Source organism: Xenopus laevis, chromosome 3S (assembly GCF_017654675.1).
Source record: "Xenopus laevis strain J_2021 chromosome 3S, Xenopus_laevis_v10.1, whole genome shotgun sequence".
Lineage (NCBI taxonomy): Eukaryota > Metazoa > Chordata > Amphibia > Anura > Pipidae > Xenopus > Xenopus laevis.
The window spans coordinates 105557200-105575787 of record NC_054376.1 but is presented as its reverse complement, the minus strand read 5'-3'; the positions used below and the strand labels follow the sequence as shown (position 1 = coordinate 105575787).

The following is an 18588-nucleotide window of genomic DNA, read 5'->3' as shown; positions in this document are numbered from 1 at the left end:
AAATCCTCCTAAATTCCGACTCAACCGCCACTTTTCATTTACTAGTGAAAGAAAGACAATTTTATGAATTTCTCTTTGAAACGACAAAGAAAAATGGTGCAAAGATGACATTTTCTCAGTAAAGTAAAGCTCAGTATAACTCTTCCCCATGTATCATTTCAATTCTAAAATAATTTGCTCTGCTTTGGTTCAGCCAATCTTCATTTCACACCTCTTGTAGGTGCTCCATTGGGAATTACAATGGTGTGAAAAACTATTTGCCCCCTTCCTGATTTCTTATTCTTTTGCATGTTTGTCACACTTAAATGTTTCTGCTCATCAAAAACCGTTAACTATTAGTCAAAGATAACATAATTGAACACAAAATGCAGTTTTTAAATGAAGGTTTACGTTATTAAGGGAGAAAAAAAACTCCAAATCTACATGGGCCTGTGTGAAAAAGTGATTGCCCCCCTTGTTAAAAAATAACTTAACTGTGGTTTATCACATCTGAGTTCAATTTCAAAGGTTATAAAGCCATTTCTAAAGCTTTGGGACTCCAGCAAACCACAGTGAGAGCCATTATCCACATTGTTCACAGTGGTGAACCTTCCCAGGAGTGGCCGGCCGACCAAAATTACCCCAAGAGCGCAGAGACAACTCATCCGAGAGGCCACAAAAGACCCCAGGACAACATCTAAAGAACTGCAGGCCTCACTTGCCTCAATTAAGGTCAGTGTTCACGACTCCACCATAAGAAAGAGACCGGGCAAAAACGGCCTGCATGGCAGATTTCCAAGGCGCAAACCACTTTTAAGCAAAAAGAACATTAAGGCTCGTCTCAATTTTGCTAAAAAACATCTCAATGATTGCCAAGACTTTTGGGAAAATACCTTGTGGACCGACGAGACAAAAGTTGAACTTTTTGGAAGGTGCGCGTCCCGTTACATCTGGTGTAAAAGTAACACAGCATTTCAGAAAAAGAACATCATACCAACAGTAAAATATGGTGGTGGTAGTGTGATGGTCTGGGGTTGTTTTGCTGCTTCCGGACCTGGAAGACTTGCTGTGATAGATGGAACCATGAATTCTACTGTCTACCAAAAAATCCTGAAGGAGAATGTCCGGCCATCTGTTCGTCAACTCAAGCTGAAGCGATCTTGGGTGCTGCAGCAGGACAATGACCCAAAACACACCAGCAAATCCACCTCTGAATGGCTGAAGAAAAACAAAATGAAGACTTTGGAGTGGCCTAGTCAAAGTCCTGAGCTGAATCCTATTGAGATGTTGTGGCATGACCTTAAAAAGGCAGTTCATGCTAGAAAACCCTCAAATAAAACTGAATTACAACAATTCTGCAAAGATGAGTGGGCCAAAATTCCTCCAGAGCCCTGTAAAAGACTCGTTGCAAGTTATCGCAAACGCTTGATTGCAGTTATTGCTGCTAAGGGTGGCCGAACCAGTTATTAGGTTCAGGGGGCAATTACTTTTTCACACAGGTTTGGATTTCTTTTCTCCCTAAATAATTAAAACCCTCATTTAAAAACTGCATTTTGTGTTTACTTGTGTTATCTTTGACTAATAGTTAAATGTGTTTGATGATCAGAAACATTTTGTGTGACAAACATGCAAAAGAATAAGAAATCAGGAAGGGGGCAAATAGTTTTTCACACCACTCTATTATCATATTAATAGGGATCAGCACAAGTTTATATAGGTGTAAAAGCCTCATTAACAAAACAAGTAAAACACTGATTAAACAAAAAAAGTGTATTTTATACAATTTGATATGTTAAAAGTTTTAAACTCACACTTGCATTATTTTACTAGTTTTAGCTTAATGAACGAGGCAGCAATTTGAGTGAATATATTATCTAAAGGAAAAGTAAAGCTTCCCAGGTACTTTTTTTTTTTAGTTTTGGCCGCACTTAATCTAAAATATTAAAACATATTTTTGATACAGATCCCTATATTATCCACATTAGCATGTCACAAGCTGCTAATTTTTCTCTGGCCTTGGACTGCCCCTGAAAGCCTTACCCAGCTGAAAGGGTGCATTGTGTACTGTAACCAATATATTCAGGAATTAAGACGCATACAAACTGAAAGTTTACCTACGCCAGAATATAGTAGCTTGCTTGATACGAGCACAATTGAGGGACTAATTACTGTATTATAATATATTGATAAATGCAGCTCAGTTCAAAAACCCATTAAAGGGGTTGTTCACTTTCAAACAACTAGTTGTTTTCAGATAGATCACCAGAAATAACTTTCCAATTACTTTCTATTTTCTATGTGTCACAATTTTTCTAATATTGAAGTGTAAAGTGTTGTTTTCACCTTCTAAAGCAGCTCTGGGAGGAGGGGTCGCCGACCCTGTAAACTGTTCTAAATTGATACATTTAGTTGATAATATTTGTTATCTTTGTTCCTGCTGAGCAGAATCTCTGGGTTTCATTACAGGCAGCTGTTAGAATTGATACAATAGTTTCTAATACTCCACACACTGCTGAGAAATGGATCAACTAAATGTTGCAAAATTGGAACCGTTTAGACTCTGAACCAGAATTAAAAAACTCAGTAAGACTGAGAGAGAGCACACGATGCAGATTAACTGCTAAGTGGTTTATTCTTCACTACATGTTTCAGGCTACACGCCCTTTATCAAGTGTAAAACAAACTGATTGTTCACAAACATTTAAAGGTGTAGACAGGAAGTGAGGTCACACAAGGCAAATACAAATGACCTTAAATTGATACAGTAATTACCATATAATCACATTTTATATAAATAGAGTATTATCATAATATCCAGAAATATAAAGGTATATAAAAAACATTTAATAGAAACGCCATTAGATGGAAAAGTGAATTGTGAAAAGGCCTTTGTAGAAAAAACTTTTTTTATAAAAAATTTTTTATAAAAAGATTTTTTTAAAATCCATACATAGTACTGCCCACTATTAGGGCCTGCTATGAAAAAGCTTGATTGTCCTGTGTTACTTGTAAGGAGGAAGGAAAAGCCCGGTAATCTTACCAGTAGCCGTACAAATTAATATATTGTATCTATCTTGAGCACAGAGAAATTTATCTGCAAAGAGGAAACAAACACAGTATCAGTTTCAAACAATAAGTAACCTTGTAACAACATTTAAAGGAAACATTTCACACTCCAGCTATCATTCATGCCCTTTGGCTGTAATGTGTCGAGTCTCTTAATCCAATAGGCTTCCCTTTGTAATAACCTTTTACTGGTGTTCCCTACTCTCTGGGAGGGGGTCACTACTTCCACAATTGCCCATTTTAACTGAGATTGGTTATGAGAAGCAGAGTTAAAATGTCTAGATACTGTAGTATCTGTTGCTGTTCCTTGCTGTTCCTTTTTTAAAATTAAGAATATTACCCTTATGTTCCTTAATACGAATTTTTATTGATCTTTTCGTTTGGCCAATATATACTAGACCACAAGGGCACTTTAGCAGATAAACAACACTACTTGTGTCACATGTGGCATAGTGCTTCAGCTTAACCGGTGTACCCTGTGTCGGATGGCGTATCACATCTCCTTTGATAATAGAGGAACAACAGTTGCAATTTAGGCATGCAAATGTGCCGATTTTAGGTGTCCCTAAAAACCTTTGAGTTCCTTTTTGGGGGGGGATGAACCAGAATTACTGAGCTGCCAGACTGAAACACCGGAGACACGAACATTAAACTTTAAACTTAGATTTTGGAAAAACTGTAAAAAATAAATAATGGAAAGTAATTGAAAAAAGTCTTTATTTCTGGTAAACAATCTGAAACCAGCTAAACTGAAAAAAGTGTATGGAAGGTGAACAACCCCTTTAATGAAAACACAGGTTGCTACAATATTAATACAATCTTATTAAATTATGACTATAAACTTCAGTAGCGAAAAAAGCTTCAGGCGCTCACCCTGTAAATTCTGTGACCTGGGTGTATGAACCCCATGTCCTGCGTTTATAAGTTGGCAAGCTCCTTGAAGGAGAAGGAAAGCTACGGAGGCATTTTATTGCCAATAGATTAGCTGCAATGGTGCAAGCTATAACACTATTTATTCCGCAGAATGCTTTAATATACCTGAGTAAACAGCTCTAGAAGCTCTCTCTGGTTGTTTAGGATAGCAGCTGCCATATTAGCTTGGTGTAACATCACTTCCTGCCTGAGTCTCTCCCTGCTCACCCGATAGCTCTGGGCTCAGATTACAGCAGGGAGGGGGAGAGGAGTAAACTGAGCATGCTCAAGCCCTGGGGGTTTAAGCTGAAAACAGGAAGTCTGATACAGAAGCCCATGTGTACACAATAGAAGGAAAGAAATGCTGTTTCTTTTGACAGAGGACTCAGAGCAGCATTACTTTGAGGGTTTACTGGTATATTTAGGTGGACCTTTCTGATAAGGCTTACTAACCTTTCCCTCTCCTTTAATACTGCATAGATCTTGAAGGGAAAATGCACTCACCAAATTAGTCAAGCGGCCCGGGTGCATTGAAACGAACCCGTAGCAGGAGGTGAATTTGCAATTGAAGCATAAATCGTCATTCGTAGTATAAAAGACGACTTTATTTCAGTGAATTAAAAGCATCAAAGTCCTACTTTATGGTTTTATTCACTGAAATAAAGTTGTCTTTTATACTACGAGTGGCGTTTGGAGTGCTTGCCGAATTCTTCTTCAATTCCTAATCACTGTATAAGAAATTATCATCATACAAAAAAGGTCAGTGAAGCTCTTGAACAGTTTGGGGTCCACAAACGTCTCTTAGAGGGTCACTTATGGCCCACGGGCCTCCAGTTAGACAGATATAACATAATATGTCTGTTTCTTGGCATCAGAAATACACTTCTCTCTTTCTAGTATGTCTGTACGTTAAACAATACATTCAAGTTTTTTCAAGCAGTGTCTAACTGGACGTTGAGATTACGTAAATCAAAAAAGTATTAACATAGTGCCTCTGCCCACAGTTCAGATCATGTACCCAGCCATGTTGCTGAAAAGTAATTTTTGCATAGATGATCTTTTTTTCTTTCTCTGAAACATTCCTGGTTCATTGCTGGGGAAGAATTGTTACAGAAGACAAATGTTTCAGGAGAAACCTTACTGCAGCCTCTCTATAAACAAAAAAAAAATGATATTAATAAGAATCTTGGTAGCAAAGCAACAGGGAACTAATGTCAGCTGCCAAATCTGACTCTGTTTAGGCAGTCATGTTTGTACTGTATGGCTAGGATTATATTTCATTGTTTAAATTCCATCCTAGTTTCTCATGTTTTGAACTTAGACCCCAGCGAAGATTTGCTCTGACATCATAAATGTGTTTCTTGAACATCAGAAACATTTCAAACACTTCCATTTGTCTTTTGCTGGTGGTTTAGACTAAATTCTCACAAAAACATATGGCTGCTTAAATTTGTGTCATTATGGAGGCCAGTTGTACTATTTCTCTCAATTTCCCCTACCTTTTTTAAGGTCTATGGTACATGGAGAATATGATGGAGTAGAGCCTAAACGCTTGCCCAGTGCAGCCTGCAATTTAGTTAAATGAAATCATGTGTCACTAGAAGTAACTGATGGATTCCATTTATCTAGGTGACGAGCTGCTTACACTCCATGTGCTGTAGGCCTAAACTCCAGCTGCGTGACACAATTTCTCTTCCATAGTACCACTGCCAATCCATCTCAACAGTCTGAGTGTTGTTTTCCTTTTCTCCAAATCAAAGGGCCAAGAAGTAATCTGGAAAACATAATTGTTGAAGAACCCTCTTCGTGCAACCAGTAACCGTTACTGTCATCTTTTACTGGGCCTTGTCTTTCTATTCCACTCTTGGTTTTCTTCTGCTTCCCTTTTATTTTCTTGTTCAACTTTAATTTCATTAAATAATGAATTTATTAAAGGAACAGTAACTTCAAAAAATTAAAGTGTTTTTATAGAATGATTAGATAATGTAATGTTGCGATGCACTGGTACAACTGGTGTGTTTGCTTCAGAAGCTCTACTATAGTTTATATAAACAAGCTGCTGTGTAGCCATGGGGGCAGCCATTCAAATCTGAAAAAGGAGAAAAGGCACAGGATACACAGCAGATACCAGATAAACTCTGTAGTATACAATGGGATTCTTCAGAACTAATCTGTTATCTATTGTGTATCCTGTGCTTGAGGACAGGACACATGCTAGATAACAGATAAGCTATGTAGTATCCCATTGTCCCATTGTATACTACAGAGTTTGGATTACTGCCTGACTGATGTATCATCATGAGAATTGAATGGTTCTGTTCAAACCAAAGGTGGCTATAGACGCACTGATAATATCGTATAAAACAAATTTTCGTATGATATTCACTGCGTGTATGGTGGGAGACAAGCCGATATTGGCAGAAAACTTGGATATTGGTCGGCTCATAGATCGGGCTGGCCGAAAAAAATTTTGATTGGGCTACTTTGAAGGCACCTGAACTTCGGCCATTGTTAGTGCTGAATCGTCAGATACAGGTAGAATTGTATTGTTTCTTCCTGTATATCTGACGGTTCAGTTGATCGATCATAATTGTAAGCTCTATGGCCACCTTAAGCTAAACATTGGTTGGGAATCTGTATGATTCTCCTAAATTCCTTTAACCTGTTTGCTCTATGGCAATCTCCATGGGGAATGTGTGGCATGGAAAATTCGTTATTCCCGTTTGTCTGGGTGCTACTTGCCAAAGCTATCGCTTGCAACGGATGCCAAAAATCTAAGCCAGGCCAATCACAGGCAACTATGCTTTGCATACAGATGCCTTTTTCAAATAACTATGCTGAATGTCACCCATGTAATTCAAATTATTGCATGCCACATGTGCTATAGATTAAATATACTCTCTTTATTATCCAGAACATTTTAATTTTTACATTTCTCTTCTGTGCTTTTGTCTTGTTTTCTGAGCGCCCAGCTGTTGGTTGTGCCTGGGGTATAATACATGCCATAGGATTGTGCTGCTTATATGCACACCTAGACTGCTGTATGTAACTAGTACCGATGTGTATTTCAAAATTATGTATTTGTATTTATATCTATCCTAAGCATTTCTCTGTGAGAGACGCCTGGATTAGTACCAAGGCTCGGAAATGGCAGGAATGTAGAACAACACTTGTATAAATTATTTGCTGGAAGTCTTTTGGGATAATACATCATTACATTATTAGATTTAGGGTCGAATTGAGAATACAGAATTTCCAATTTTTTTTTAATGTTCAAAACTGTCAAATTCGACTAGGGAATTATCCAAACTCAGTTCGTTTTTGTTTTTTAAAAATTCTAATTTGATTTTCGAGATTTATCATACTCTGGCCCTTTAAGAATTCAAATTCGACTATTCGCCACCTGAAAACCTGCTTTAATTTGGACCTTAGCAACCAGATTTGTGAATTTGAAAACTGGAGAGCTGTTGAATAAAAGCTAAATAACTCAAAAAGCACAGAAAAAAAAAAAAAAATGAAAACCAATTGGAAATTGTCTCAGAATATCGGTCTCTACATCTTATTAAAAGCTGATTTAAAGGTGAACAACCCCATTGAGTAACTAAACTGAAATTGCAATGTGTAGAGGTCTAGAGAACTGTAAAATCTTTTTTTGATGGACATGCATTTGATTCCTAGCTAATTTAGATTTGCCCTGTGGCAGAATTAGCCTGACAAGGACTAGGCACTGTGCCCTTTATAGCTTTCCATGGGAGTGCACTAGTTATGTTGCACTTTATTTTCAGCACTGTGAATTGTGTAGCTTTGGACTCCACTTTTGAGGCCATTTAGACTAATCAAATGCAGACCAGCACTGGGGATTTGGAGCGATTAAGCCTGTTATGCATCATGTTTCTGTTGTTCTGAGTTATCCATCTGCAGCTATGAAGTTATTTAACCAGCCCTTTCAAATATTCTATGAATGCCTTGCATACCATACACACATCATTCTTTCAAGCAGATTTGCCAAAGCCTTATCACTCTGGGTAGCAAAATATACAATTTGTGTCCTCCTACTGCTTTGCGCCAAGAGTTATCTACATATTCATGGTTTTATTGTTTAAACGCGTGTAACCTCTGTACTTAAAGGGATACTGTCATGGGAAAATGTGTTTTTATTTTTTTCCAAAATGCATCCTTTAATAGTGCTGCTCCAGCAGACTTCTACACTGAAATCCGTTTTTCAAAAGAGCAAACAGATTTTTTTTATATTGAACCTGACATGAAATGAAACCTGACATGGGGCTAGACATCTTGTCCGTTTCCCAGCTGCCTCCAGTCATGTGACTTGTGCTCTGGTAAACTTCCTTCACTCTTTACTGCTGTACTGCAAGTTGAAGTGATATCATCCCCCTTACTCCCCTACAAACATCTCATCAGCAGAACAATGGGAAGGTAACCAGATAGCAGCTCCCTAACACAAGATAACAGGTCCCTGGTAGATCTAAGGGTAAGGGCCCACCTGGAAATGCGGGGAGATTTAGTCGTCTTCTTTGGGGCGACTAATCTCCCCAAACTTCTTCCCCGTGTCTTCCGCTTGCTTCAATGAACAAACGCCTGCGGCAGTGCACTTGCGGCGCTTCGATTATCCGAAGTCTCCAGAAGTTTCCTGTGAGAACAGCACTCAATAGTAAAATCCAGGTCCCACTGAGACACATTCAGTTACATTGAGTAGGAGAAACAACAGAACAGAAAGTAGTTCCATCCTAAAGTGCTGGCTCTTTCTGAAAACACATGACCAGGCAAAATGACCTGAGATGAAGCCTACACACCAATATTACAACTACAAAAATACACTTGTTGGGTTAGGATTGATATTTTACATGGAGCCGTTTTCCGGTTTGCCACTACTGCGTAAGCCCCCATTGCTGTAGATATTCATAAGTGCTACTTAGCCAAGAGTGTTAAAAACCATTAAGTAGAATGCGGGACGTGTCAAGATATATCAGCAGAGTTCAGACTAATGCCAGGCGGCTGATCAAGCTTGTCTCTGGTTTTCATACCTTACTGCATACCGTAGAAGAATTTTAAAATTCATTATTAAAAAAAAATTACAAATGGTAAAGTGTGTTGCAGAGGGGCTGAATTTCACATCTTCCCGAGCTGTTATCTTGAGGAAGCAGTTGTATCCTATAGGTGTGCTACAGACATTACATGGCTTGTACAATGCACCTTGTCCTATATACTGTAATGTGCAAACATCCTTTGAAGTACAATATACAATCATTGCATTGCTAAGTGCACTTTACACACTGTATTTGGGCATCACAGTTTCTTACCTTTTACTTCAGAATTAGTGCAGGGATTCTGTAAAACAAAAAAAAAAATAGCAGTGAATTTTTTTTTATTTTTAAAGAACAAAGGAGCTTATACTTGGTATCCCTAGGACCTGTAAGCCAACTTTTGTTGATGTTGAGCTGTGTTTTTGTTTGCTGTTACAATATTCATCCTCCTTTTAACTTTATTTATTTCACTGGTGTGGGACTTTAGCTTATATTCCCTTGAATCCATTCTTACTTTTACTACAAAACTATACCCCCTAAATGAATATTTAAGCAACAGATAGTTTATATCAAATCAAATATTAATAATAAGAATCTTACCAAACTGGTATATATATTTAAGTAAATATTACCCTTTTACATCTCTTGCCTTGAACCACCATTTTGTGATGGTCTGTGTGCTGCCTCAGAGATCACCTGACCAGAAATACTACAACTCCAACTGTACCATGAAGAATTGTAGAAGCAAAAGACAAAACTGTGCCTGTTAATTGGCTCATGTGACCTAACATGTATGATTTGTTTGTGTGCACCGTGAATCCTAGGATCCCAAGGGGCGGCCCTTATTTTTTAAAATGGCAGTTTTCTATTTCTGATTACCCAATGGCACATACTACTAAAAAGGTATATTATTATGAAAATGGTTTATTTACATGAAGCAGGGTTTTACACATGAGCTGTTTTATTCAATATTTATTTATAGGGACCAGTAACTTTAAAAAAAAAAAAAAAAATTAATATACTACAAAAAAAAACCACCAACACATATTAAACTTTAAAATCGCAAAGTCTTTATTTAGAAATAACTTACCGAAACTCTTCTTCCACTCCTCTTCAGAAAAGGCGACACGGCGGCGATCCATCATGCAGCGCTCGATTTCTCCTCCCTGGCTATCTGCTATAAGGAAGGCAGGGAGGAGAAATGGAGTGCCGCACGATGGATCACCCAATTGCCTTTTCTGAAGAGGAGCGCAAGAGGAGTTTCGGTAAGTTATTTCTAAATAAAGACTTTGCTATTTTAACGTTTAATATGTGTTGGTGTTTTTTTTTCCATAGTATATTAACAAATTGTTTTTACATTTTTTTTTATGTCACTGGTCCTTTAAAGGTTTTATACATTATATATAGTATTGGCTGCCATATAACTCCAAAAAAAAAAAAAAAAAAAAACACTATCGGATCAACCAGAAATGTGCCCATACTTGGGTACCTACCACAAACATGTTCTTTTGATATATTCACTAATCTGTTAAATTCAGCAGAAAATAGTAATTTTGTATTACATCTGCAGAAATGTTATGTAGAAAAAGGAAGATTATTTCATACTTACCGAGATCTTCCTTTCCTAGACGTACTCCATGTCAGTACGTTACGGGATAGCCCCTCCTCCCTGCTCCAATTAGAAGGAACCTCCCCAAGCCTTTAAAAGGCCAACCACACCCACCTACCGGCGTCTTTGTAACAAGCTCTTAAATTACCGGAAAAGAAAGGGCGGGTGTACTGACATGGAGTACGTCTAGGAAAGGAAGATCTCGGTAAGTATGAAATAATCTTCCTTTTTCCCTAGACGTACTCCATGTCAGTACGTTACGGGACATAGCAAGTTAACGTTATCCCATGGGAGGGAATATGCTTTAAGAAGAAACTGTAATAAGGAAAGGAGTATCTCTGACTAGATAGTCCACCATCATGCAAACTCCTTACCTTAATATAGAGAGTCCAGGTGAAAACCCCAGAATAAGTTCACCAGGCTAAGAATAGAGCTATAGTATAGCATATACTATAGAGAAAGAGAGAGAGAGCGGCGAGAGAGAGATGTTAGCCCACTGAGAGTGAGGAACAAGTTAGCTCACTAACCACCACTTCACCCTCCAGAAGAGAGAGAGAGAGAGAGGAAGACAGTCCTGTAAAAGGCGAATTCAGCAAGCTGAAATACTTACTCTCCTACTCACCAAATAGCATTCATCACATGTATGCCTAAATTCAGTGCAAATTGCAAGGTACCTGTAAGAAACACTTGGTAGGAGTAAGAACCCAAAACAGACACAATATAGAAATGATCTACTTAGGATATATCCATAAATGTAGGATATCCAATGAACCCTGAGGTACCCAAGGCCAGTACCATAAATATCTTTATATCAGAATGCATGTTAGTCAGGACTGTTCTAACCGAAAGCAGATCCTAAAGATCGGAGACAAGGGCACCTGAGAAAATAATTGGGATTAGAATTCCTTACCCTGTGTAAGGTCCTGTGATGAGGCAGACTCAATTAACTGTAAAGAGTTGAGCAACTCCAGTACCTAAGAAAGAGCCCCTGTTGGTTGACCCAACCTAGTACTCTGAGAGGTATAACTGAATACCCCTAAGGTTACAGATCCCAATAACCACAGTGCAACTAAAGGACTAATTCCAAGATTTATGGAGGCAGATTATATGCCCTGGATAAATGTTTCTAGTCACCCACAAACCTGTGTTCTCTCTACCCATAAGGGACCCACTTATATGTGGAATCAACTATACTACATATTTAATCGTTGAGGCTGACCTTGGAACTGGAGGGACGCTATGGATGTTCCAGTAAGTGTCAGAAGGGCCTCTGATCTACTAGAGTCCTGCTGGGTCATATGTATCAGGAGTGGCGCAGGAATGTGAATCCGAGAACAAACCAGGATAATAGGAGTGTTGTATCTGGAAGTTACCTGGACATTGCGCTCTGTGCGAATGTTTCAGACACAATTTTCAGCAGGTGTAAATGTAATCCCCCTAGCATAGGGAATAATATGACAGACATGGTCAAAACAGACAAAAAAAAAAAAAAAATACTTCCAAGCATCCCATTTGAAGCTAGACAAACCTGTATGACAGATACATAAAATATCCTTAATTCATTCTCAATGAAATTAATGACTAGAAGTGGTAAGAGATTACACTCTACTGTAATGACTGCAACCGTCCCACTTAAGGGAAGACTATGATCCTGCTCAGAAGAGCCAAGTACATTTTCGGCCGAAACAATAGGACAAGTAGCAACTGCAGTATGTAACTGTAAGGAGGAAAGATCCAAAACTGCTGGTGTTCCAAGAGGGCACAGACATAGAGAGGGAAAATAATTAACGCTCCTAGGACGCCTCCATCTGCTGTCCAATCAGTTACCTATCTGGTGTGGAAGAACAGCCAGCCCTGTATTCTAAAAAACCACTAACTAGGGGATTGAGAAATTGAAGAAAAAAATAAATAAATGGGCCCAAAATAAGTGCCTTCTGGACACAGAGCCTTAAGTCACAAAGCCGTTTTGATGATAGTATAAGGTAGTATAAGCAGAATATCCCTATCCTGGGCCAGACTTGAACAGAGGTCATCTCTATGGACTAACAAGACACTTTGAGGACTCCTATAGCCTGAAAACCCTTGGTTTGAAATATATACCTTATGCAAATTCCCAGTGGCCTGATATGTATGTGTACCCTGTCTCTATAGACACCCTGTATTGGCAGATAAAATGTCCCATCTATCCTGACATTAAGAATATCAGTAGAAATAGTATAGGAATAACACTGGGTAGTGGCTCCCCTCTCTAATTTGTAGGAGGCACCAAGGAGTCACCCTAGAAAATGGTAGAAATACATCTGGGGATCCTTCAGCCAAGCATAGAGAACTGTATACCTTGTTCTTCCTTAAACCTATGAATATGGAATTTCCACAGGTTGAACCCCTAGAAACTAGCCAGATGTCCTGGCTGCTATAGTGAAATTTATGGATGAAGAGTTCAAGTACTGATTGTTCCAGGAATCTTCAAAAATACTATATGTTGCATAAAAATATAGGTTTATTGAGCCAACGTTTCTGGTTCCAAAAAAGAACCCATCCCAAGGACACAAATCATATATAGATATCTGTGCAAACATATATACACACTCATATACATGCCTTAGTATTAAAATATATGCACCTGCCTATGGCCCTCTTATAGATGCAAACATATATGTTGCTTGGTAGACCAGTTGTATTATGGAGTTTATCCATTAATTGAGCATTTGTTCTGAAGGCAGTAGAATCCCCCTGCAGGATGTGGGCCATGGTGCAAGCATATATTAAATTATGTGATAATAATATGTACCTCGGTCAGAGTCCTAAGCTCCTGGTAGAGCACAGTACCCGACCCCAGAGCTCGAGCTGCGTGGGTAGTAATAAACTGCACAATTGACTGGGCAAAGCAATTATCTGGTCCTCCATTCGTTCAGGCAGTGATCGGTGATACAAGGCTGCTGAATCTGGAAAAATGTACATTCAATGGTCCCAAAAGTAGTACATACCTGTGGTTATTGTTAACCCAGCAATCCTTATGACAGACAGGCTTCAGAACTCCTGTAGTGTTTATCAAGACAAAGTTAAGCTTACCTGCCATCGGGAAAAAATATTGCCTAGTGTCTAATTTATTAAGCCATATCTTATCCCAGGAGCAATGCCATGGAATGAAAAGACATTCATATGTAGGTATTCCTATCAGTAGTCATCTGGATTAAACCTGAATGTACCCCAGAAACAATTACAACCCCATGTAATGCATAGTTTAGGTTAGCTGCAGTCAGAGCAAACCTATATCCGACCTTCATAGCCACCCAGTCCAGTGATCTACATCTATTAGAGCTACTGGTTCAAGGTGAGCAATAATTAGAGCATATCATACTGCAGAGAATAGGAGCATACCGATATGATCACAGCAACATGTAATACATAAAATATTAGCTACTGCTTAGGGCAAGCGTAAATCTGGTCCTAGCCGTTCCCAGGCCTGTGCTTTACATACCTTAGGGCTACCTATTCCAGGTGAGCCATAGCCAGGGTATATACTGCAGAAGAAAATATAAGCACAGATTCAATCACAGTAACATGAAATACATAGTTTATATTAGCTGCTGCTTAGGGCAAGCATATCTCAGGGCCTAGCAACTGAAAAGGCCTGTGCTCTACATCCATTAGGGCTACTTGTTCCCTGAGAGAAATAGCCAACTCATAAACTGCAGAAAACCTGTAGTACATAGTTAGGTTAGCTGCTGCTTATAGCAAGCATGTATCAGGACCTAGCAGCAAGACAGATCTGTGCTCTACATCTCACAGGGCTACGTGTTCTTTGTGAGCAATAGCCAGAGCATAAGCTGTATAACAAAATAGTAGCACAGGTACAATCACAGCAATATGAAATACATAGTTAGATTAGCTGCTGCTTCGAGCAAGCATGTCTCAGGGCCTAGCAGCCAGCCAGACCTGTGCTCTACATCCTGTAGGGCCACGTTTTACCTGTGAGCAATAGCCAGAGCTTAAGCTGTAGAACAAAATAGGAGCACAGGTACAATCACGGAAACATGAGGTCCATAGTTTAGATTAGCTGCTGCATAGAGCAAGCTTATATCAGGCCCTAGCATTCAGCCAGACCTTTGCTCGACCTCTATTATGGCTACCTGTTCTATGTGAGCAATAGCCAAAACATAGAATGCAGAACAAAAATAGTGCAATACATATTATGGATTATCTGATGTTTATAGCAAGTATATATCAGAGCCTAGCAGCCCCCCCAGCCCAGTGATCCATATTCAATAGGGCTACTGGTGTCCTATTTGTAAATGGCTTGTGCTTTCAGGCAGGAAACAATCATAATCAGGCACAGTGCAGATAAGCATATGAATATATAGCATGCAAGCAGTTAGTTAGACTTTAGTACACTGCAGAACAGCATATGGACACACTCCTTACCTGCTGCTCATTATGCAAGGCTGGAAGCAGACCCTTTAATGTCACAAATTCCAGGACACTATTGTTAACGGGAAAACAGGCCTCACAAGTTTACTGACAACAGCAGGACTTACCTGAGGCTGCAGCTTCCTAGCTTGCTGAGTTAGAGAGTGGGCGGGGCCATCTCCACTTGCTTTAGCTGGACCTGATTATACTCAGCTGGTGTCTGCACTCAGTGGGAGGTTGATTATACTCAGCTGGTGTCTGCATAGGCAGGGAACCCAAAGCAACTGCGTGGGTTATACTGAGGCGAATTGGATAATTAGTGTTGGTGCTTCCTGCACAGGCCCAAGTTTGCTATAATATGAAGCCTATAGCGAAACTTTTTTTTTTATTTTTTATTTTTTTTATTATTATTTTAACTACCTCCACCTTAGGAAAGTCTGTTGAGGGAGGCAGTTGGCCATGACCTGCCCCCATTAAAACAAAAATAAAACAAAGGTAACAGGGGGCAGTAAGGTTCAGGCCCCTAACTAATTAGCCTAAGTTAACTGCCACCTCCCTCGCCCATTCGTAAAAATGGGGTGTAGGGGCCACATACACCAGTGCCGCCTGAGGCCCTCTGGGCAGGTCGGGAGGGCACACGAATGGGGGGACAAGCACCTGCCACCCAATGCTCTTGATAGCAATACAGGAAGGCAACTGAAATACAGGCAGACAAGGAGTAGCAAACATTGCACCTCAGTGCCCTACCTGATTCAAAAGCTGAAGTTCAGAAGACTCCAGGTCTGAGGTAGTGTGCTGGGGGGAAAAAAGGTCCCATGGACCAAAACCCCTGTCCCTAGGACGCCTTCCGGGCAGGCCTAATGCTTTCCTAGGCGTAAAAGAGAAAAACAAAAATTTGCTTCTAATGATTGAGGCCTTTGTTCAGAGAACAAAGCCAAGAGCATAAGAGAAGGAAAAAAAAGACGCCGGTAGGTGGGTGTGGTTGGCCTTTTAAAGGCTTGGGGAGGTTCCTTCTAATTGGAGCAGGGAGGAGGGGCTATCCCGTAACGTACTGACATGGAGTACGTCTAGGGAAAGTGTATCTTGCATAGTTTCCTTTCCACTGTAAAGAGGTTAACTCAGCAGACCATCCACAGTCATGTTTTACACTGTTTTAGGGTAAGGCCACACGAGGAGATTCGTGGGAGATTTTGTCGCCTGGCGACTAATCACCTCGTCTTTTGAGCGACTATCTCCCCGAACTGCCTCTGCGGTTTTCCCCATAGGTTACAATGCAAAGTCGCCTGCGCTAATGCACACGTGGGGATGCGTTTTCTATAGTCGCCTCAAGTTGGCTCATTGAGTAGTCGTTCAAAAGACGAGGTGATTAGTTGCCAGGCGACAAAATCTTCCTGAATCTCCTCGTGTGGACTAGCCCTTATATGCTGGGAGAGAGAAACCATTTAAAAGTTTTTACCCTTGATGATATACGTTGTAAAGCAGTAAACAGGGCATTCCTTCATCGACTTTTTGATCTTACCTGTTCAGGTTAGTAATTCATTGTTCTGAATTCCTTTAATTTTTTTCCAGATAATGATTGAATTTTGCCCAGGAGGAGCTGTGGATGCAGTAATGCTTGGTGAGTAAGAATGAGCCTTTGAAAATGCATGTCTCAGCTTTGTTATTTATTACAAGAATTCAAACTAAACTATTTGCCACCTAAAACCTGCCGAAATTGCTGTTTGAGTCAATTGGAGACGTCCAGGGATCAATCTGGAACTTTTTTTTTCGGCCTTCCTGACGTGAGTTTTTTCTGAGGAAAAACTTGAATCAAGTTTGATCGAATTCCATTTGAGTTTTCGGGTCGTTTAAATTTGTCCGAGTTGGAAAAATTAGATTTTATTAATACATTTCAATTAGTCGAATTTCGAATTCATGGGAGTTTGTTGGAGTTTTAAAGAAGTCTCATGAATTTGAATTTCGACCCTTGATAAATGTGCCTCTAAGAATCCCTATGTGTGCCCATGGCTGTGACACCATTCTCTGTATCAAAATAAATACAGCTGATGTGTTGCATGTTTCTCCAGTATGAAGCAATATTGGTGAATTCTTACACTTGAATTTGCTAAATGACCGTTAATTGTTTCTTTCCACAGAACTTGACCGTGGACTAAAAGAACCAGAGATTAAAACCATCTGTAGACAGATGCTGGAAGCCTTAGCATACCTCCACAGTATGAAGATCATCCACAGAGACCTGAAAGCGGGAAATGTGCTGCTAACGCTAGATGGCGATATCAAACTCGGTAAGAGCCTCTCTTCATTCTTGGGTCAACATTCTCCTGGTCATATGGGTAGATTGTGGTTATAGTTGGAAGGAACCTATGAAACCTGTAAAGTTTACTCAATGACATCGAAAATAGGTCTGAAATAGGCTTAGGATGGGGCAATGTTTTAAGTGTGATTAACTGATCACCATTTGCCACTGTTCTTGCTTCTGAGGGACCTTTCTAAGCTGGACCAATCAAAAGCTAGTTTTAAGAAGTTCATATATTTTAATTGGCCCCTATGGAAATCGACTCAAAGCTCCTATCACACAGTAAAGCCTACAATTATTTTCATGTGGTATGCCGAAGTGGAATCGCAAACCATACTTGTGGCTAATAAGTGTTTGATTCTAGCTTCTGCATTTTGCTTTTAACCGCCCCAAATATTATAGCCTTAAAAGTGTATATTTGTTTCTTTGCCAACTGCCTCCATATAACTGGGTAACAGAATTTTGTTGTGGTTTTAATGTGCTAAAGTATGAGCCCCCCCCCACCACCACCACCACCTTCACCACCTTAAAGGAACAGTAACACCAAAAAAAATCAGTGTTTTAATGGAATGACAATATATTGTTGCACTTGCAAAACTGGGTTGTTTGCTTCAGAAACTCTACTATAGTGTATACAAACAAGCTGCAGTGTAGCCATGGGGGCAGCCATTAAAGCACAGGATACACAGTAGATAACTGATACGTTCTGAATAATCTCATGGTATACTACAGAGCTTATCTGTTATCTGCTGTGTATCCTGTGCCTTTTTCAGCCTTGAATGGCTGCCCTCATGGCTACACAGCAGCTTATTTATAGAAACTATAGTACCTGAAGCAAACACCAGTTGTACCAGTGCAGTGCAACAGTACATTATATTTTCATTCCTTTAAAACACTTTGATTTTTTTTTTCCGTCTTACTGTTCCTTTAACAACATAAAAACCAGCTCAGAAATTTCCCACGTACCAGTGCAGAGAGAAAGATATTAAACTTCACTGCTCACTGAATTAAACCACTTCTTAGAGGTGCTCAGCTGTGCAGAAATCTGTCTTATGCAATGACCCAGCTACATATTGTGCCAAGTCTCTAACACGTTGCTATTATCCCTTTAGTTGCAGTGAGAATGCACCGTCACTCTTTAATTATGCTGTGTTTAATTTAACCAATTCTAAATTAAGATACTGGGATTATACCGGAGGTTATCCCATAAAGCTAGCTCTATAATATCACATAGCAGACAGATGCTGCAAACAAAATACCTTTCTCCCAATGGT

At 39.5% G+C, this 18588-nt stretch overlaps 1 protein-coding gene across 1 annotated transcript in view; it reads left to right on the top strand.

Moving 5' to 3' along the window:
- stk10.S (serine/threonine kinase 10 S homeolog) overlaps window positions 1-18588 on the top strand; it is an 80374-nt gene that overhangs the window by 20266 nt on the left and 41520 nt on the right. The window contains 2 exon segments of the mRNA NM_001085695.1: window positions 16588-16636; window positions 17154-17303. Of these exon segments, the coding sequence (NP_001079164.1) occupies window positions 16588-16636; window positions 17154-17303 (199 nt within the window).